Source organism: Gigantopelta aegis, chromosome 4 (genome assembly GCF_016097555.1).
Source record: "Gigantopelta aegis isolate Gae_Host chromosome 4, Gae_host_genome, whole genome shotgun sequence".
In the NCBI taxonomy this organism is placed as follows: domain Eukaryota; kingdom Metazoa; phylum Mollusca; class Gastropoda; order Neomphalida; family Peltospiridae; genus Gigantopelta; species Gigantopelta aegis.
In genome coordinates this window covers 7,509,795-7,531,514 of record NC_054702.1, presented here as the reverse complement: position 1 = coordinate 7,531,514, position 21,720 = coordinate 7,509,795, and the positions used below count along the sequence as shown (strand labels likewise).

Here is a 21,720-nt window from a genome sequence, read left to right as displayed (position 1 = left end):
TCACTGTTAATATACTGTTTAGATTTTAAATTCATCAACATCAGCTTCCAGAATCACACACAATTTATCAATAGGACGCATCAACGTAGAGGTTTCAGTTGGAACTTTCACAATCCGCACAAAACCCTTTTTATCTGGTATAACCTCAACTACACGACCCAGACACCATGCATTTCTTGGTGAACTATCAAACATTACCACAATATCACCTACACATACGTTTTTGTGAGAATGAAGCCATTTTTGTCTCTCTTGTAATAATGAAAGATATTCTCTAGACCACCGTTTCCAGAATAAATCTGCGAGATACTGAATTTTGTCTCCATCGTCTTTTCCCATAACTGTCTTTTGCATGAAATAATCCCGGAGGAAACCTTTGCACTAGAAAGAAGCAGCAGCAAATGATTTGGCGTTAAAGGAGACAAATCACTCGGGTTACTCGAAATGTCAGTAATTGGTCGTCCATTCAATATACTCTCTACTTCACAAAAAAGTGTCTGAAGACCTTCATCGTCAAGTCGTATTACTTGTTGCTGAAGTAATCCATAGAAAACCTTTCTGACTGATCTTATCATCCTTTCCCACACTCCTCCATGGTGGGACCCACTGGGTGGATTAAATATCCACTGAATATTCTTTAGCAGGCATACTGCATGCAGTTGTTGTTGATTCCATCTCAATAACTCGTCTTGTAATTCTTTTTTACATCCAACAAGATTAGAACCATTATCAGATCGTAGAATCTTTGGACATCCCCTTCTGGCAATAAACCGTCGAATGGCATTTATACAAGAATCAGTATCCAAAGAACATGCAACCTCCAGATGAACAGCCCGAATAGATAAACATGTAAATACAACACCATAGCGTTTTACTACACTGCGTCCTCGTTTGATCATGAAAGGTCCAAAATAGTCTACACCCACTCGAGTGAATGGTGGTTCATCAGGTGTCAATCGATCAGTAGGAAGATTTGCCATTTTCTGTTCTTTAACTTTAACTCTATATCTCCGACACACTACACATTTGGAAACAAGTTGCTTGGCTAATGTTCCTCCACCTATTATCCAAAACCTTTGTCTTACATCTGCCAGCATCGCATTTTTTCCCATGTGACCCACAATGTTATGACTGTCTCTAAGTATAAGGGAAGACACACAAGAATCTTTAGGTAGCAAAACCGGATGTTTAGCATCATATGGCAGGTCTGCTCTATCTAAACGAACCCCTACACGGATAACACCTTCCACAAGAAAAGGATCCAACTTCTGTACAGATCTAGGTAGTTTTGTTGCATTTTGATTCTGACCAAGTGACTTCAGAATATCAGAAAAGTGTTGTCGTTGAACATATTGTACAAGTAGAATGTCAGCTTTCTGTAGAATCCCTGACGTTAAGACTTTCAATTCAATGCCTTTGCTTTGTTTCAAACTCTTGATTTTCTTGTCAACCAATGTCTTTTGTTTGAAATCATCTTGTTCAACCAGCTTTATTTCTTCCATGAACTGTTTTCTTTTGTTTGCCCAAAATTTAAGATTGTCTTTAGCTGTTAGTAACCAACCAATTATCTTTTTGAGTCTCATCCATGAAGAAAAGTGATTAATCAATCTATCTATAATGTCTGATAATTGATTTACCATAGATACATTTACAGTCTTTTTCACTTCCGGATCATTTTCAGGAACACTGTAGGAAATTTCTTCCACTGTAGGCCAACAATCGGTAGTTTTCCTCAGAAATGCAGGCCCTTCAAACCAAAATAAGGAGCACTTCAAGTTTCATTCCTCTTGAAGCTGCATCTGCCGGATTAAGTTCTGTTGGAACATACCTCCACTGGTTTATCTCAGTGAAATCACGAATCACAGCTACTCGATTAGCAACAAAGGTATGAAAACGTGATGTTACATTTTTAATCTATCTAATAACTGCCATACTATCTGTCCAGAAAACAATGTCACTGAAAGTATACTTTAGCTCTGTTTCAATCATTTGACTCAAGTTGACTGCCACACATGCGGATGTCAATTCCATTCTTGGCACAGTTACTCTTTTTAAAGGTGCAACTCGCGCCTTCGCCATGACGAGAGAACAATGAACGCTACCATGTTCATTCACTAAACGTAGATAAGCCGTTACACCATAACCCTTATCACTGGCATCTGAAAACATATGTAATTCACAGGAAATGACCTTACCAAAGTTGTCTGGTTTGTAACATCTACTGAATTTCACATTCTCAATCTTTGGAAGATCTTCAAGCCAATGTTTCTAATTCACAAGATTATTACCTGTAATCTCTTCATCCCAACTCAGTTCTTGTCGACATAAATCTTGTAAGATGATTTTGGCAAGGAGAACCAATGGACAGGCAAATCCCAAAGGATCATACACAGAACTGACTATAGACAAAATTCCTCATCTAGTATTCTTTTCTCCCCGTATGACAATCTTAAAACTGAATAAATCAGACTCTACTGTCCAAAAAACACCTAAAGCCCTCTCATTTGGTAAACTTTCACATTCCAAATTCGTCTTTAACAGTCTTAGCTCTCTCTTCTATTGGAATTCTCTCTAAAACCTTGTGACTATTACTAACCCATTTGGTGAGATGAAATCCACCCTTCTGACACAACATGGTAACTTTCTGAATTTTGTCAATCACATCTTCTTCGTTGGCTGACGTAGTTAAACAATCGTCAACATACAAGTTCTTTCTAACCACTTCTATTATCTCCTTGTCAAACTCGTTTTCATTATCAACAGCAGTCTGAAGTAGTGCGGCATTTGAACAACTAGGTGATGATACAGCGCCAAACAGATGAACTAACATTCTGTATGTAACTGGTTCTTGTGTGTAATCACCATTCGGCCACCAGTAGAAACGGAGACAATCAGAGTCCTTTTTGGGAACTTTTACTTGATAAAACATGGCTTCTATGTCGCCCATCATAGCAACTGACTCTTGTCTGAATCTCAACAGAACACCTATCAAATTGTTAGTCAAATCTGGTCCTGGCAACAACAAACTATTCAGTGAAACACCTCTGTAATTAGCAGTACAGTCAAACACTACTCGTATCTTTTCAGGTTTACGTGGGTGGTATATTCCGTGATGAGGTATATACCACACCCGTCCATCATCTTTGAACAGCTCATCATCTGGAACTTGCTCAGCATAGCCTTTATCCAGAATATTGTCCATGAAGACTTTATAATCTGCATGAAACTTTGAATTTCTTTCCATTTTCTTTTTCAAACCCATCATACGCTCTTTGGCTTGATTGTGATTGTTAGGTAGCTTTACATTTTCATCTCTAAAGGGAAGATCTATTTCATAATGCCCATCAATCAATTTTATAGATTTGTTCACTTTTTGAACAAACTTCTTATCTTCTTGGGAATATTCCTTTTTATCATCTTTCCTTTTTTTCTGGAAAATCAAAGTTTATTGATTGGCATACCATTACATCCAATCGCTTCAACTGCTCCATTTCCTCTATAGCAAGGATATCAATTCTGTTCATGGAACAGCGCAACTGCTCTTCATTCACCTTGTAGTTGAAACCACGAATAACATTCCACAACACCCAACCAAGTCGTGTCTTTATAGCATGTGGACTGCTCTGGGGTCCAGCTTTTACTTCGATTGGTGAGTAGGCATCTGGCACATTATTAACTATCAGTAAACCTACCTCTCCATCTATTTGTGGCAGCTCAATTTCGTGAAGATGCGCCCAACAAGAAATATCTTTCTTTGTAGGAATATGACGTGTGGTTACAGGCATCTTATCGTTTGTGTACACCTTGGGCAAACTAACAACATTTTCACAATTCAGATTGCAAATCTCAATTCCACTTATAGCATAAGTGGTCATTGTGTATGGTTCACCCATTGTATCCAGAGTAATTTTCATCTTTTTACCACTGGCACCCAGTTTATTCATTATGTCTTCGGTACAGAAGGAGACACTTGAACCTGGATCTAAAAATGCATATGTATCTATAGCCGTTAAACCATTCTTCATTTTCACTTTCACTGGAATAATGGGCATAGTACATTCTCCATCTCCGGCCCTCATATCACTGGTTACACAACCGGAACATGCACTTGTAATTACCTTAGGTTTTGAATCTTCCTTTCTTTTAATGTCAACATGAAGAAGTGTCTGATGTCTTCCTTGACAAATTGAACACACAACATGACCTTTACAGTATTTACACGTGGCCGCGTTTGAAACATCTAAAACACACACCTTTTGATTTTAGAAATCCCAAATTATTCTCAATTGTAAGTGCAGCAAATTTGTCACATTCACTTAGAAAATGTAATGAATCACACATAAGGCATTTGATGTCTTTTACTAGAGCTTTTTTTGTTTCATTAATTTCTCTAACAATACTTACCGGCTCATTCAAGCGATCACATTTGATTTCTTTCTGAACATCTTTGCCATCACACAAACTAGTTGCAAATGCACCTTTTATTTTTAAAGACTGCGTATGCTTGGGCTGTACCTTCTTATCTTTGTACATTGCATCTTTTCCATAAATCGGGTGAACAGCCTTTTTAGCCTCAGTCTTTACGAACACAGTTAGATCATGGAATGTAATTCTTTGTTTTGCTTGACACACAATATTTCTCCACTTATCATGAAGGAAGAAAGGCAACTTCATCACCAACTTTTTCATGTTGTCTGGGTATTCAAGCACTTTCACACTCTCTATACATTTAACTGCATTTTCACATTCAGCTAAGAAAATCCCAAAGTCATCCAATGCTTTGGCATTATCAGGTTTTATGTCAGGCCAGTCCATTGCTCTTTTAACAAAAGCTTGTGCTATTTTCTCTTCATTACCATATCTTTCCTCCAATTCTTTTAAAGCTGCCGGATAGCCCTGTTCTGCATCCAAGTAGCTATAACCTTTTACCACTTTGTTAGCATCACCTGATGTGAATTGTTCTAGATAGTTCATTCTCTCATCTACACTATCAGTGTTGTTAACCACTTTTGTTCGAAACTGACGCATGAACTGTTTGTAGGTCAATGGATCACCACTAAAGTTGATTATTTCTGGAGTTGGTTTTTTCAACAAATGCACAACTGACATAATTACATCATCATTCTTCTGTCTATAAGATTCCCTTATGTCAACCATGTTAGCATTAGCACAACTATCAATGATGGGCTGGGGGTTACACTTAACATCAGGAGGTACAAATGCATTAGCTTCAGGATTCAACATAAAGTTAGCATTATAACTGTCAACAGATGCTGATGTAATGTTTTGTTTATGAATAGCATCGCTCGCCACATTTGAATGCGTCTCCAAAACAGTTTTAGTAATATGTTTTTGAACTATATCAACACACTTATCTGAACATGTACTCGACACGGCTTTATCACCATATCGATCCAACACTTTTGTTTTGGCAACAGTAACAGCTAACTCAGTCTGCAATTCTAATTCTTGTTCTTTTAAATGTAGTTTTAATTTTTGCAGTTCCATTTCTTGTTTCTTTTCAAAAGATGCAGCCAATGCCAACACCCCTGCGCGTGCTGTAACCTCACCGTGGTGCAGGGGTGTAACATTCTCTTTGAGAATGGCCAATACAGCACAAATTGAAGTTTAGAGTAAAATTCGGTGTCCGTAAAATTCTTTGATATTTGTATTTGTATTTTTGCACAGTTCTTTACACTGTTTTTGTTTGAACCTTGAATTTTTATATTGATGTTGATCATCACTTTATTTATTTGCATTACCATAGTTTGACACCCAATAGCCGATGTATTTTTCGTGCTGGGGTGTCGTTAAACATTCATTCATTCCATTCATTCATTCCATTCGTTCCAATGCCAACAATTCTGCTTTTCTCTGTTCCTGCCGAATTTTCTCAAACATAACAGAACTTGCAACTGATGATCTTGTTTTATGAGAAACACTAGTGCGCATATCATGTCTGTCTGCACTTTGATAACTAAGTCTGTCCTGAATTTGTAGCCACTCATCAACTTTTGATTTGAAAACTAACATACGCGTAGCGAACACACTTAACTCATCTGTAAAGTCTGAATGGCCATGTAGCAAAACATTATCTTCTTCTTTAAGAAAGTCTTCATAAATAACCAACCACTTACTGTATTCACTTCTGACACAACTGTACTTTGGACTTTTTTTTGACAATAAGTTCTCTATTACACTTTCAAAGTTTTTCAATTTTCTGTCATTGCGACGTAATACTTTCTCTTTAGTATCCATGAAATATGATAAACCTTTATCAATCAATTTTCGTGATCTCTCATAAGTGTCTGAATCTGTAGTATCTACACTAATACTATCGTTAATCACTCCACTTTCTGCAGTGTATCTTGAATCTCTACTATCTTGAGCATCTTTAACTTGTTCCTCAACAGGATCATCTTGGTTTGACTTGAGACTCTTGTTTTCATCTGAATTTGAAGCCATGGTTTCAGAAAACGTCAATGAATGTACGGAGACACAACATCAATTCATCTTCATCTTGATACAATTCTTTATTTTGAATTAGATTGACTGTAACAAATATAAAAACATTTGTTAAGTAAATGTTCTTTATATATATAAACAAACTTATATATTGTATAAAGAGTCAAAATAAACTATTGTATGAGACCCAAACCATTCTTTTGTTTTCTTTTTAATAAACTTTGTCAATAAAGTTTTTAATATCAAGATTTGTATCTAATTATTCTAAAATGTTTTCGTAATGAAATATAGACATATTTAGTCTTATTTCTTGTACACATCTTAACATTACCAACTGTCGACAACGCACATGATTTCTCAGCCATGCTCATCTGCCCTATAAATAGTACAGTGCAAAGACATGTTTTTAAACAAATACCTTAACTTATAAATTTGTGCTACTTTGTTTGCATTGCATCAACATTAATTAATACTCAGTGAATCGCTGAGTTCTTATCAAATTATATGCATACCGTTTTGTATGTCCCCCGTAGCTTCACGTTTCTTATTACGTCCTCGTGTCCAAGCCATTTTTTTCATATGTAAAAATGCACGAGATGACGGATGTGACGTCACACCGTATACATATTCATAACTACCCATAAGAAGCTACTAAACTACGTCTCTAACCGTAACAATATATATATATATATATATATATATATATATATATATATATATGGGCTAATGTATGTCAGATATTTTATAATTCTGAGTGCGAGTGCGAATAATTTTAACATGCTCATATAGCACTAGATGTTTCGAGCATGTCCGTCCTGGGGTCTGTCTCTGGATGGCCAGTGACTTGCTCTAGGACAGAAAAAAAAATTAAGGGGACAATTTTGAAATTACATCCAAAAATTAAATAGTGCGCCTTTAAAATTTTGATGCACATCTCTAAGTAATATAGTTAATAAAGAAAATTCTACTCATTAAATTTGGTCACTAGTTTAGATCGGGCGGTCAAAAAGAAATTAAATAGATAGATAACTAGTTTAACGTGTTCGTATACCACCAGGGCCCCGAACACACCCATTCCGAGTCCGACCTCCGATAAGATCGGTGGCCTGACTTGGGACGGTGTGTGTGTGTGTGTGTGTGTGTGTGTGTGTGTGTGTGTGTGTGTGTGTGTGTGTGTGTGTGAAAATGGACAGAATTTTGAAATGTGCAATTAGTAAAAGAAATTACAAGCCAAAAATAAAATGAATTGACTGCTCGGCCGAATATTTATATAATTTGGAGCATTTTAGAAGGACAGTCCAAAATTAAATAAGAGAAAGAAGAGAGGATCGGACTATTTAATAATATTATATAAAAAAAAAAGTAACTTCGACATAAAATTTTGAACGGAGGACTAAAAGTTTAAAGTCCGATCTATATGGTCCGGGCCAAGGCGGAGGGTAAGTTGGAGGTGGGCGGAATTTGGAATACGAATTTAGTAGTTAGGTCAAGGATCGAAAACTAAAATGAGCTACAAACATTTGTGTCCAAACAATAAAATTAGAGTGCTCGACCGAAAAGGTTTTAAGGTGATTTGAGCAATTTAAAAATAAAACAATTTGAGCAATTTAAAAATAAACTGCGTTGGACTGTTTACCAAAAAATTGACATAAAATTTTTGAACTGTGGCCAAAAAGTTTTTTTAAGTCCAACTAAGCCCCAAAAAGGAGGTTGCTGTCCTAGGTTAAGGTTGCGCAGCGGGAATCATGGAGAGTTGATGGGCTGTTCAGAATTGAAGTTCGGGAGGTCCTTTTGTAGATTCCAGTAGCAGGACTTCATAATTTCCCGGTAATCTCCTCATAAGTCCATCTTGAGAACGTGGTGTAGTGATGCGTTGTCCATGATCGAATTAAGAAGTTCCTGTCGGAACAGTCCGTCCCACTCCGCCGTCACATACAACTTAGCCGAGTGCTTGGCTCCTTGAATTTGGTACTTCCCTTGGCGAGATGGAAGTTGGCGCCACGATGAATCGCACCACGGCCTGTTGATCTGTGACTTCTCGGTAAAGTCGCCCTGGATAGCTCCACGGTATTTCGCCGGCAGCTTGTCACACACGATCGTCCAAGGGGAATGCTCGGTGGCCGTAGACACTTTCCTCCTCTTGTGTTCACGTTGGACATCTGTCGTGGCAACAGCAACAGCTGGAGGCGCTGGTGGACTGGCTGGTGGATCAATAATGTTCATATGGCCGGTCTCCATTTGCGTGGGTGCTGGAACAAAAGGGACCGCCACTGTCAGTGGAGCTGACAGCTTTGGTCCCCCCTGGGCCGCTCCTGGCATAGGCTCCTGTCGAGTCGCTGATGGGGGCGACGACGCAGAAGAGACCGCCCCCGGTGGTTTAGCCACCGGCTTTGATCTCCCCTGAGTCCCCCTGTCGGTCTCGTCTTCTTCTTGGGAGCAGGCGGAATCGCCCCTGGCGGTTGAGCCGCAGGGTTTGATCTCCCCTGAGTCCCCCTGTTGGTCTCGTCTTCTTCTTGGGAGCAGGCGGAATCGCCCCTGGCGGTTGAGCCGCAGGGTTTGGTCCCCACTCAGTAGTCTTGGGTCGCCTCCTCCTTCCTCTACTTAGTGCGCGCTGAGGTTTGTCACTCCCATAAATGAGAGTGACAACTGCTGAGCTCCCATGGTGTTGAATGCGATACTTGGAGAGAACTCCAAGCTCACATAACACGGCCCCAAGGGGGGGGGGGGGGGGGATAGGAAATCTAAACGAGCTGCGAACACAACTTCATAGTTCGGCTGTCTGAAGCATTGTCAGAAACCCAATACATTTTTTCCAGTGGTAATAAGGGATCTTTTATAACCGCTTTACCATAAACAGGACAGTACACACCACGGTCTTCGATATATCAGTTGTGAGGCACTGGCTGGGAGGGGGAAAGTTTGGGTTCATCAAGAGCGACCAATCATGCGAGACATCGATCTCAGATCGGCGCTCTACCACTTAGGTACATCCCGTTCAATGAGCTCATTTGGAGATGGAACCAGTACTGGAACAAATTCGCAAACAAGTCGGTTTGTTCGTGCAGAGTAAACGAACCTCCTTTTAACCTGTGATGAATAGTGAAGCGTGTAAGTCAGTAAAAGATAATGTCTGTAATGTCTGACTATAGAACCTCTGAGTGTCTCTTGTCATCACATATGAAGGTAAACCGTAGATTGCTACAATGGTAAAAGTGTATTAGATTATGTTTAGCATTCACGGCCGTCGAAACTAGGTGGGGTGGGTGAATGAAATGCGTTTTCAGTTTAAAATATACCTGAACATCTACGATTCAAATATTATCCATGGCAGAATGCCCCAGAACCCCATAAAGTATCGTTAGGTCTTGTCTTATGCAGAAATAGATCTTTGTGTTTTGTGTTAGCGAAACCACTCATACAGTTGTTCTACAGACAAAGTACGGTGTTCTGGATAGGAGCAGTTCTCTTAGTAAAGAAGTAGGAAGGGTGTATTGTCCTATAGCTAGAGAGTGGCAAACCTCGTATTGTTCTGTGGAGTTGCAGTCTCTACAGACAAAGTACGGTGTTCTGGATAGGAGCAGTTCTCTTTCTAAAGACGTAGGAAGGGTGTATTGTCCTATATCTAGAGAGTGGCAAACCTCCTACAGAAGAATTAGGGCGTATTGTTCTATGGAGTTGTATTCCTTCTACAGACGAAGTAGGAATGATGTCTGACAGTTCTACTGACGAAACACCTGGCGGTAACACGCGTTTCAAAGTGTGGTGAATAGCGCCACGACATTTAGAAAACGTTCTTTAGACTATCTTCTTTAGAGATGCTGGATTGGATGTGATGAACGGTTTTGTTTTTCAGATTTGCCAACATCATTAACTACACACACACACACACACACACACACACACACACACACTATATATATATATATATATATATATATATATATCTTGTTTCATCCAATAACTATTTATTATTCGAAATAATGTTCACCCTATTTCCCTATTTATTTTGAACTCTATATTTTCTGTAAAGCTATGCAGAACAAATTCTGTTAAAAGCGGATTAGATTTCCTTGGTCCTAAGGGAGATTCAGACAATCATCATTTGATATACTGCATACTGTCCGGCTGTCAGCCATTGTGGCGAGATTTAGCACAAGTGATAGCAGTACAATATGGCGGCCTTCGCCCGAACACACTGCATCACACTAATATGCATGACCATTAATGTTTTAATTGATTTTAATACATAATTTGTTCGGAACAAACTATCGTAGGAAACAATCTGATGCAAACAAATAATAATAGTAAAACGAAACAAAGAACTTCGCACCAGACCCAGCCACTGGCGATGTCAGACGTTACACCTGAGAACAGACTGACAGTGGCCACGGCCAAATCAAACAAAAACTCAAAGCATTTCAGGACCATACCCTCCGGGTGGCAGGAGGAGTAGTTGCCCCCATGAGAATCTCACTTTTTTTTACTGCAGAAAATAGCATACACATCTCAGGGTTTAATTTGTAAAGTGTTTCATTTGTTTATAAAAATAGTGCCACCCCCACCCCCTAGGATTTTGATCAGGGTTCGGCCCTGCATTTTCAACTCAAAAGTTCCAATGCCAGCAAAGTCACGATCATACTGGAAGAGTTTACAAAACTCAAGATTGTAAAATGAAACAACGCGTCTCAATCATCGTCGATGGAGAATGAACTAAGTCTATCGGCAATATGAAATACACTGCGGATATACCGTGTTAATTCTCGGTCGACGATATGAAATACACTGCGGATATACCGTGTTAATTCTCGGTCGACGATATGAAATACACTGCGGATATACCGTGTTAATTCTCGGTCGACGATATGAAATACACTGCGGATATACCGTGTTAATTCTCGGTCGACAACATTACTATCACAGTTACATTATCACATATGCTACTCAACTTTAGCTAGGGATGTTCTAATATATGTCATGTTAAACAATTTGTGCCTAACTTAATTTTTTGCCACAGGTTGTCAATGAAAGACTAGAGTTATTTATCTGTCATCCATCGAACACAATACACCATGCCTTACTTGACATATATTCTCCCAACTATCCCTAGCAAAGTTGAGTGTATATATATATATATATATATATATATATATATATATATATATATATATATATATATATATATATATACACCACACACTACGGACAAATCTGCCAGTGTTCACAATTACATTATCACACCAACATACAAATTATAAGCACCGACCGGCGTAGTCGCAGCGCTCTGTGACTTCGCCATCGACCTATAGTTGTCAAGGAGATAGTGTGGACGTTCCAAGAGTCGTCTGCTGCCGTCTCACGGCGGGAAACTCTGCCATGAAAAATTAATCACTTGTCAGCGGGGCTGGCGCGCTTCACAGACACTGGCACGCGAACGTGAGCAGTGACGTCGGTCCTGGCACTGCAGTCGTCATCGCAGACGTTGTGCAGCATGGATGTAAGGCGTTGACACTCGAACGGAGAAAAGCATGGGGAAAATGCACAAAGGTAAGGAATTGTTGCCGCAATGTTATATCGTCGGTTTTATTGTATTCCAAATATTTTGATGAGATTACTTGTTTTTATACTATGACAAATGCATTATTGGTTTGATTTTATTGCATATAAGGTACAAATGGATTAGGCACAAGTTATCCAACTTACGAGGCCCTCTGCTAATAACATACAATAATGACAATATGACAATAACGGCGACTACAACTATTACAAGAATATACAAAAAATTAACTATTCAAACAATGAAGTTTTATTGGTCTTAATAGTAATGGAGGAATGTAGAAAATACATTTGTTTGTCATAAAGATGATTCAGTGACAACACCATGTTTTCATATGAGGTTTAATTTAATATGAGCCGTCACAAAAGAAATCTGAATTATTGCCAATAATAAATAAGTAAACTATATATGCATTTTGAATAGACAATGTATATACGACAGAGATATTTCATATCAGCAATTTTGTGCCCATACTTGAATATGAATTTAAAAAAAAATTCTTAAAGAGGGACTTTCCACGAAAACAAACAAATAATTAGAATATGAAGTTATTAAAACTATTTTAAAGTTTTGACATTTAAAACGTTGCATTTAGGCTTGTTTGAATAAAGATAATTTGCACAAGCTGTCATCTGAAGGAAACTAGTGGACTGAAACTTCTTTAAGTCTTTAAACTTTAATCTCATTTCCATTTCCTTCTGGAACTAGTAGAGCAAAATAGTTAGAGGTTTAATGAAGCAACATGTTATGTACAAAAGGAACACAAATGGGTAAAAAAGGACAAATAAGTTTAATATTAAATATTTAAAACCACAATGTCGCTCTACTAGGATATGACATTGTTTACCAGTGCAAAGCAGAAAACATTCTGAATAAAGTGAATAGGCATAATGTTGCAAAATCAACTTCATATTTGAAAAAATAAATCAACATAAATGATGTCACAACCACAAGTTACAGATAAACGACTGATCTTTACTTGACTACCCTACCCTCTAAAACAACAACAACAATAACAACAGCGAAAACAAGCGCACACAATGCTTTAAGAGTTATATTCCACCTATCCGCTAACTCAATGTTAAAGAAAATTGTTTTGTTTAATGATTGTAGAGCACACTGATTTTAACTCAATGTATTTTTTGTTAAACAGTCATATTTTTATGACTTATATTTATATTTACGTTGACCGTAGTTGTATGACGGAGAACCTATAAGATGAATTATTACTTTTCTAACATCGACTGGTTCCAGTGGGTATTCAGGCGGGGGTAGCAGTGTCCAGTCTCATGGTCTAACTGTTCATTATCAATTCATAGCTCATATTTTTACCTTTGTTGCACACCCGATAGTTGATGTATTGTTGTTGTTTTTTGTGCTTGGGTGTCTTTAAACATTCATTCATTCATTCATTTATACATTCATTCCTCCATTCATTCATTCATTGGTCTTACTGTATTCAGCTGACGTTTTATTTCAAGTACAAAGGAAACTTGCATCTGACATATGTCCATTCATAGATCAGTGTGATGAAATACAGAAATAAAAATGCAGAGAAGGCTCTGTCAGTAACAATTTCTGAAAAGGGGTAGGAAGGGGAGAGGAGGGGAGGGGAGGGGAAATGAGGATAGTTGGGTTGCGTGGGTGGATCTGGTCTGCGTTCAGTTAGAGCTACAACGTTAACGTTCGCAGACGATTTGATTGGTTCCCGATGTGGCAATTCGGCTTAATAAGATTAAAGGCATATTGTCACAGACCACTATTCCCAGTCTGGAGCTCCACGCGGTAAGACGTGTTTGTTTCGCTTGTGCACACTGCACGTGCTTTCGTGTGCTCGACTTGGGGGTCCTTCATTTCGTTGTTTTTGTCAGCGAAATGAAGTTTTCTATTGGGATGTATGCGGCCATTGGAACTGATTGAACGCTGGAACGCTTCTCGTTTCGACAGCCTGCACCACCAGGTTGGATTCTTTTTTAGCGAGATTCCTTGCCTCCTCGTCATTTCTCCGTCTGACTGTCGACTTGTTTTTTTCGTGACTTGTATGACGGCGATTCTGCAAAACGCCACGGTTCTTCGCGTTTAGTCTCTACATGTTCGAGCCTGTCCTAGCAGCACTGGAAGACCGCCCCACTCTAAGAAGAAATAGGAAGCGGGATCGGCCCCTAATACTCTTTTTCTAGACTTTACCTTGCTTTATAGTGATACCATATCGTATCCTCCGGAGTCGGGCCCGTCCGCACCACTATACCAACCCATGACGACTGGACAATACCCTAGTCTGATACTCTCTCTCGTTCAGACGGATCCGGCTTCTCAAGATCTGTATTTCAGCACAGCACTACACCTTCAACGTCTATCGACTGTCAATCTAGGGGTTTTCTTGACGCGTTGCAACCCATCTCGTCCCTTTAAGCTGTGCACCCAAACGGAGGTCGGACTCGGGATGGGCGTGTTCGAAACCCTAGTAGTATATGGGCACGTTAAACTAGTTATCATCATCATCACAGAACACTGACCTATTTAATGATCTAACAAAGTATTACCTGAACAAAAATAATTTGATTTGTCCCTAAATGTACTTTATTCAACCATCTTCATAACCACCATTTATTAATGATATTTTGTAAAAAAAAATAATTGAATTATGGCAATGGTCCATAATTCAAAAACTAAAATTGCCTAGAGGGTTGACATGAATTTCACTCCATCATGGTTCAGTTAAGGTGATGCAATAGCTAGCTTTGGTTTCCAACAATTAATGTAATTTTTAGTTATTATCCGTTTTTAGAGAAATAGGTCCTTCAATCCGTGACAGTATGCCTTTAAGCGCGGGTTTCATGCTCTGGTTAGCTGAACTCGGCCTTGAACACGCCCATTCGCAGGCGTGTGAAAAAGACATTTCAATATATTGGTTAAAAATCCATTGGCACGAACACATTTTAAACGAGGCATTTACGGTATTCAAAAGTACACTAACATATACTTATCTACATGAATATTGTAATTTTCCGCAGAAATACGAAGCTAACCAAGATATTACATTTCTTCTACTAAAAACCAATAAATGCTTTGCACTGATCTTTTAATCACTGGATTTTTCAGCGCACTTCTAATTTCGGGGTCGGGTGCACACCCCCATCACTCTCCCTTGGAACCACGCCTGTAATGATCCCGATTCCAATAATTCTGTAATGGACCTGTCAGATAATTACTGAAAACGATTTTAGTTTCCATTGCTATGTCTGTTTTAATATTCTGAATTGGGTTATATATGTTGGCGTCAGTGATACGAAAGCGATCGCTCCTATAACTTTGACACACGCGAGTTCAAATTTCACATCAGTCGTTTTCACGTCTGCACATCCTGCTGTGAATTAGCGATTCGATATCTTTTTCTGGAATTTGATGTAAGAGAATCGTATTTTATTGGTGGTTTATTGCGCCAGCTCGTTTTCTAGCAATCATTGTATTTACGCAGCACTTTACCGTTTACTTTACTATTATCGTTACTTGTCAAATGTAAGTGATAATACCAAACCAATAACAGGTAAATAAATATTATTATTGTCACCATTTCCACACAGTTTTATGGATCTATTCAGGTGTTTTTTTTGCCACAGATTACAGAAGCTACAATTACGTACTGTAAAGTCTTAGAAATGAGTAGACATATGTTACTAATTTTTAGATAGATAATAGAAACTGCGGTTTAAAGTTTGTCAAAGCACATGGAATGCTGTGGCCCATTTCAAAACAGTTGAAACTCTTAACTACCTGGGGCGAGACGTAGCCCAGTGGTAAAGCGCTCGCTTGATGGGCGGTCGGTTTGGGATCGATCCCCGTCAGTGGGTCCATTAGGCTAATTCTCGTTCCAGCCACTGCATCACGACTGGTATATCAAAGACTACTGTGTGATGGTGCATGTAAAAAAATACCTTGTTACTAATGGAAAAATGTAGCGGGTTTCCTATCTAAGACTATATGTCAAAATTACCAAATGTTTGACAACCAATAGCCGATGATTAATAAATTAATGCTCCAGTGGTGTCGTTAAACAAAACAAACACACTTTTTTAATTGACAAAGCTCTGTTAGGTTCCCTCAAGCATTGCATGTGTTTTTGCATCGCACTGCGACATCGCAAAGTTGCAAGAGTTAATTAAGCCCTGACCAAAAACAGGAGCATTACATTTTGGAGTTGGCTGTACTGGACGGACTACTAGGTGACTGAGCATTCTGAAATAAATTAATGTCTTATCAAATGCAAAACATTTCAAGCCAGAAATTATGTTTTAGAAGAAAAAAATAGCATGTGCATTGTTTAAGAGGACCGTACACCTTAAAAGAAAACCGCAAGCAAAGTATGATGGGGCGGAACGTAGCCCAGTGGTAAAACGCTCGCCTGGTGCGCGATCGATCCCCAGCGTTGAGCTCATTGGACTAGTTCTCGATCCAGCCAGTGCTTCATATCCAGTATAGTTGAAAATGGCATTGTTATGTACTATCCTGTTTGCGGGATGGTGTATATAAAAAGATCAGATTCTGCTGATCAATAAGAGTAGCACATGGAGTGGCAGCAGCGGGTTTCTTCTCTTATTATCCGTGTGGCCCTTAGCTATATAACTGTTGACAAAAATGTGTTGAGTGCGTTGTTAAATTAAACATTTCTTTCTTTTTTAAAGTGTACTGTTTCCCCTTGTGAAAAAAAATGTATAACGGATTTGCAGGCTGTCTAGAGCAATTTGAACGTCCAAGCACCTGGGGGTGGTGTGTGTGTGTGGGGGGGGGGGGATTTCAGTGTGACTATCTAGCGTGACGTTTCGGAAGTGGCAAGCAAAAAGATATCAGTTGATAGTCACCTCATTTCGTCATTGAATGAACATTTAGTAGGTGTCAAGCATAACTATAACACTGTCACACTGCACACGGTTCAGAAGCTGGGTGCATATATCTGCGATTCCATCGTACGATAAATGTAAGGTGTTGGCGCCGATTAATCGGAAGCGGTTGGGGCAGTTCGGGTTTCAGACGTGAGTGTTCATATCTGTGCGATATTTGCGCGTATACCTGCTATCCCGCCAACGGCCGACAGTTTTGCGATCCGACTTCTCGGCACAATATTATTTATTATTAATTTTCCTGGATTATAATGGCATATATCGGCCAGACAAATATCATTCCCGGTATCATATCCCCCCCCCCCCTCCCCTGACAACAATGTCATGAACATCGTTGGGGGTTATTTGAGGAAGTTCACACTACTCCCGGTATCATATCCCCCCTGACAACAATGTCATGATCATCGTTGGGGGTTATTGGAGGAAGTTCACACTACTCCCGGTATCATATCCCCCCTGACAACAATGTCATGATCATCGTTGGGGGTTAGCGGAGGAAGTTCCCCCTACTCCCATTCTATGTAGGACAGCCCCTACCCCGAACATAGGATCGTAAGGTATTAAATATTATGCATTTCTTGCACATCCATTTGAAAGAACAGCGTGTGAGATTGATGATCACACGGTGATATCCAACTCGTTGGAGATTGGTCGGAGATACGATAGAGACCGATTTAAAGACATCTGATTGGATGCTCGCTCCATGGTGATGGCTGTAGTTGTAAAATCAAAACCGTAAGACATTAACACAAATGATACTAGCTACTCTTGATGGAATTAAAGTTAATTATGTTTAACGACACCACTAGAGCACATTAATTAATTAATCATCGGTTATTCATATTGAATTTCAAACATTTGTATTTCTCACAGTCTGCAGGGAAAATTTGTTTTGTTTAACGACACCATTAGAGCACATTAATTAATTAATCATCGACTATTCGTATTGGATGTCAAACATTTGGTAATTCTGACAGTCTTCAATAAACTTTATAAAAAAATGTTTTTAAACGAAACCACCAGAGCACATTAATTAATCATCAGTTATTGATTCTGAAACATTTGGTAATTCTGACATGTAATATGAGAGAAAACCCTACACGTTCCCATTAGCACCAATGGATCATTCATATGAACTTTCAAATATTCAAGACAGCGAATACCACGGCCTTTGACAGTCCAGTAATGGTTTTTGATAACAACCACAAGTCAACTGTTTTCCTACTTTCATTCGTCACAATTCGAACATCATGTGGCTAAACTCGCTAATCTACTGACATAAACATGTATCATTGTTCTCCAGTTTACCACATCTGCGTAATTCGAGTCGATGTTTTCACGAAAGTTATTCCTTGATGACACGGTTGCCTTTCAGTTTCATGACAGGACATTTCGCAATGTCGGTGCGACGTGACGGACATTACAGCAAATAACGTAAAACACCACACATCGCAGTCCTCCAGGGACGTTTCCCCATTTCTCTTTCCCCATTTCTCTTTCCCCATTCGTGATCGGCATTCGTTCTGTGTCGCTCATTTACATAGCACGCAGACAGCACTAGCTGGGTGGGCGACACAGAACTACATGGAAATGTCACATTCCACGACGATTACTTAGCGAAATACTGGCCTAGTGATGTCTTTTTCCTATATAGTGTGATGTGTGTTGTGAAATGTTGTGATGTGTGGTGTTATATGTTGTGATCTGTTGTGCGATATAGTGTGATATGTGGTGATATAGAGTGTGGTGTGTGGGGTGAAATGATAGGTGGTGGGTATGTGGTGTGGAGTAGATTAATGTGTGGTGTGATATGGTGTGATATGTGGCGTGGTATGGTATGATGCGTGATGTGTGATATGATGTGTGGTGTGAAGTGGAGTGATGTGTGGTGTGATATTGTGTGATGTATGGTGTGATGTATGGTGTGGAGTGGAGTGGAATGATATGTGGTGTGATATGGTGTGATATGTGGTGTGATATGGTGTGATATGGTGTGATGTGTGGCATTGTGTGGTGATGGACGGAAGGACGAAATGTTTCATTTAACACATTTTAATTACAGCTATATGGGATTATGACATCGGACACATGGTTAAGGACCACACAGATAAGGCAATGGGCTACTCTTGTCGATTAACAGCATCCCACAGACATAATAGTACATACCATGGCCTTTGTTACACCAACTGTGCAACGCAGTCTGGAACGAGAAATAGCCCAATGGCACGTCACTGCAAACACGTCACGTCACGTCACATTAGTGTCACGGCACGGCACTACACGGCACTGTACTGAAAACACGTCACGTCATATCACGTTAGTGTCACCGCACGGCACTGTAAACACGTCACGTCATATCACGTTAGTGTCACCGCACGGCACTGTAAACACGTTACGTCACGTTAGTGTCACGGCACTGTAAACAGGTCACGTTACGTTACGTTACGTTACGTTAGTGTCACGGCATGGCACTGTAAACACGTCACGTCATGTTAGTGTCACGGCACTGCAAACACGCCACATCACATCACGTCACGGCACTGTAAACACGTCACATCAGTGTCACGGCACGTCACTGCAATCACGTAACGTCACGGCACGTTAATTTCACGGCACGTCACTGCAAATACGTCATTTGACGTCACATTAGTTTCACAGCATTGTAAAGACGTCACGTCACGTTAGTGTTACGACACGTCACTACAAACACGTACGTCATGTTAGTGTCATGGCACGGCACTGCACTGTAAACACGTCACATCAGTGTCACGGCACGTCACTGAAAACACGTCACGTCACATCATATTAGTGTCACGGCACTGCAAATATGTCACGTCAGTGTAGTGTAGTACGGCACGACACGGCACGGCACTGTATGCCACGGAATAGCATGGCTTGACTTAGTATGGTATGGTATATTATGGTACAGTACGGTACGGTATAGTACGACACAGCACGACACGGTATGGCACGGCACAGTATGATACAATACGGCATGGCGAATAATTCCCATTTTTGAAGGGGGTGGGGGGTGGGGTAGGGCAGGCTGATTTTTGCCCGAATTAAGCGAAAATGCACGAATCTGGATAACAACATTTATTCATATTAGCATTATAACCAAACAGCTATATAGTGTTGCCAGCCAATCATTTTTACATGGGGGAAATCAGGATGATGGCTCACGATAGAGATGCTTGATGTGAAACTCATTTCCAGAAGTTAACGACCCATTCATTTTAAAGCTGCAATGTCTAGTTATAATTAATTAAATCAAACATTTAACCTTTTAGGAAAGATCATGAACATTAATTATTTTATTTCCAAGATACGTCAATCTTTGATATCGGTTTGCTGCAGTACTTTAGCTAATGTAGGTGACGTGAAAATGTACTATTCGCCATACAACTCTCAAAACGTCTGAGGCCGCCTCCATTGTTTCGGGTAGCAGTGCATGACACAATATGACCTCAAGGCAGTGAGCGATTTTAGTTGAAAGTGGAACTGCAAAGTGTACATTGGGCGAATTCTAACCCTGTGCACCGATTGGCATGGCACTGGACGGTGATTTTAACCTCAGGACATCCACAAACAATGAATGTCCAGTTAATAACTGAAACTGTAGCTACGTTTGCATTAGTAAACCTCAATAGTTTACAGTGGTGAGATTTCAGCTTTAAACATGCCTCAACTTTTTAGTATACTAGGGTTGTGTTGATGAATGAATTAATCAGCTTTTGGGTGTTACACAAAGGTAAATGATCAACATCAATACAGACATTCTAAAATTATCAATAAAGCAGTACTTCTAGATTATGGTAGCCCCACTCCCATAGCTAGTGATATTCAATGTTGGGCTAGTAAATAACTATTATTGCCATGCCCGACGGCCAGTGAAAATATTCTGTCGAATGTTGCAGCTAAGTGTATTTTGTAAATATGAATATCCTCCCCACACGCCAATGTTAGTGTTTTTAAGCTCCATCTGACTTTTTAGGTGACATATCCGATTATTACTATTATTTAGTAAAACTGTATTTTTAAACCTCTATCTCCCTTTTTAGGTGACATATCCAATTATTACTATTTAGTAAAATAGTATTAACTTAAAGTAAAGTTGGGCTAGTGAATTTTTAATCACGACTATAAAATTTAAAAAGTCAACGATCCCATGGCTAGTGGATTTTCTAAAACTTCTAGAAGCCCTGAATAAAGACAATATGATACATATCAACTCAACATACAAAAAAAAAAAAAAAAATCGTCAAAAATACAGACTCATCACTCCACACACACACAACCAACAAACGGTATGGTCAAACAACGGAAACATATTTATGGAACTAATGTTTTTTGGCCAATACTCTAAGGAAAACCACGAGGATACCGTCAACCCTGGTCCGTAATAAGGGACAACTCTCATAGAGAGAGGTGGTGCTAATGATGCATAATAAGTGAATAATACATTTCCTCCCAGTGATAAGTTACTAGATTAGCGTTTAGTATTCTCCTCTCCGCAAGCCAACCAGAAGAACTAATTGCACTGATTGATATTCTATTTACTTAGAAAGTGACAATATGGCGCTGTGGCCATTTTCTTCACAATAAACGTCCCAGCGGATTTCTCCGCACGAGATGGTGCGCTGCCATGATGTATGCGTTGTGCGCGTGCCAGTGTAGCGCGCCACTAATGGGTAGTGAGACCGCCAGCTCTTTAAAACAAAACGATGGCAATAACAGAGACTCATTTCCAGCACTAACGAAGCATTTGGCAGTGATTGTGTTCACACACGAAACTCTGGTCGT

General features: G+C 39.4%; 3 protein-coding genes across 3 annotated transcripts in view; 1 reads left to right on the top strand and 2 right to left on the bottom strand.

The window, feature by feature from the left end:
• Positions 1-209: 209 nt before the first annotated feature.
• Positions 210-1,583, bottom strand: LOC121372258. The gene has a single exon (XM_041498549.1). The coding sequence runs from the start codon at positions 1,581-1,583 to the stop codon at positions 210-212; it is 1,374 nt and encodes a 457-aa protein (XP_041354483.1).
• A 932-nt stretch (positions 1,584-2,515) lies between these two features.
• On the bottom strand, positions 2,516-6,465 carry LOC121372257. Its single transcript, XM_041498548.1, has 5 exons — positions 6,138-6,465; positions 4,405-5,228; positions 4,119-4,177; positions 3,462-4,083; positions 2,516-3,430 (listed from the first exon to the last, which is right to left on the bottom strand). Exons 1-5 carry the CDS (start codon positions 6,463-6,465, stop codon positions 2,516-2,518), a joined length of 2,748 nt encoding a protein of 915 aa, XP_041354482.1.
• A 5,421-nt stretch (positions 6,466-11,886) lies between these two features.
• The window catches only part of LOC121372124 (synaptotagmin-10-like), a 76,970-nt gene continuing 67,136 nt past the window's right edge, over positions 11,887-21,720 (top strand). The window contains exon 1 of the mRNA XM_041498388.1: positions 11,887-12,009. Coding sequence (XP_041354322.1) covers positions 11,991-12,009 — 19 coding nt within the window. The 5' untranslated portion in view covers positions 11,887-11,990. The remainder of the gene's footprint in view (positions 12,010-21,720) is intronic.

Excerpts from the sequence above, each read along its gene's own strand:
- LOC121372258 (XM_041498549.1), bottom strand. The coding sequence starts at position 1,583 with ATGAGACTCAAAAAGATAATTGGTTGGTTACTAACAGCTAAAGACAAT.
- LOC121372257 (XM_041498548.1), bottom strand. The coding sequence starts at position 6,465 with ATGGCTTCAAATTCAGATGAAAACAAGAGTCTCAAGTCAAACCAAGAT. Across the intron at positions 4,178-4,404 it reads GTGATCGCTTGAATGAGCCG|GAAGACATCAGACACTTCTT; the intron begins GTAAGTATTGTT and ends CAATTTGTCAAG. Across the intron at positions 4,084-4,118 it reads AGGAAGATTCAAAACCTAAG|TGATATGAGGGCCGGAGATG; the intron begins GTAATTACAAGT and ends TTGTGTAACCAG.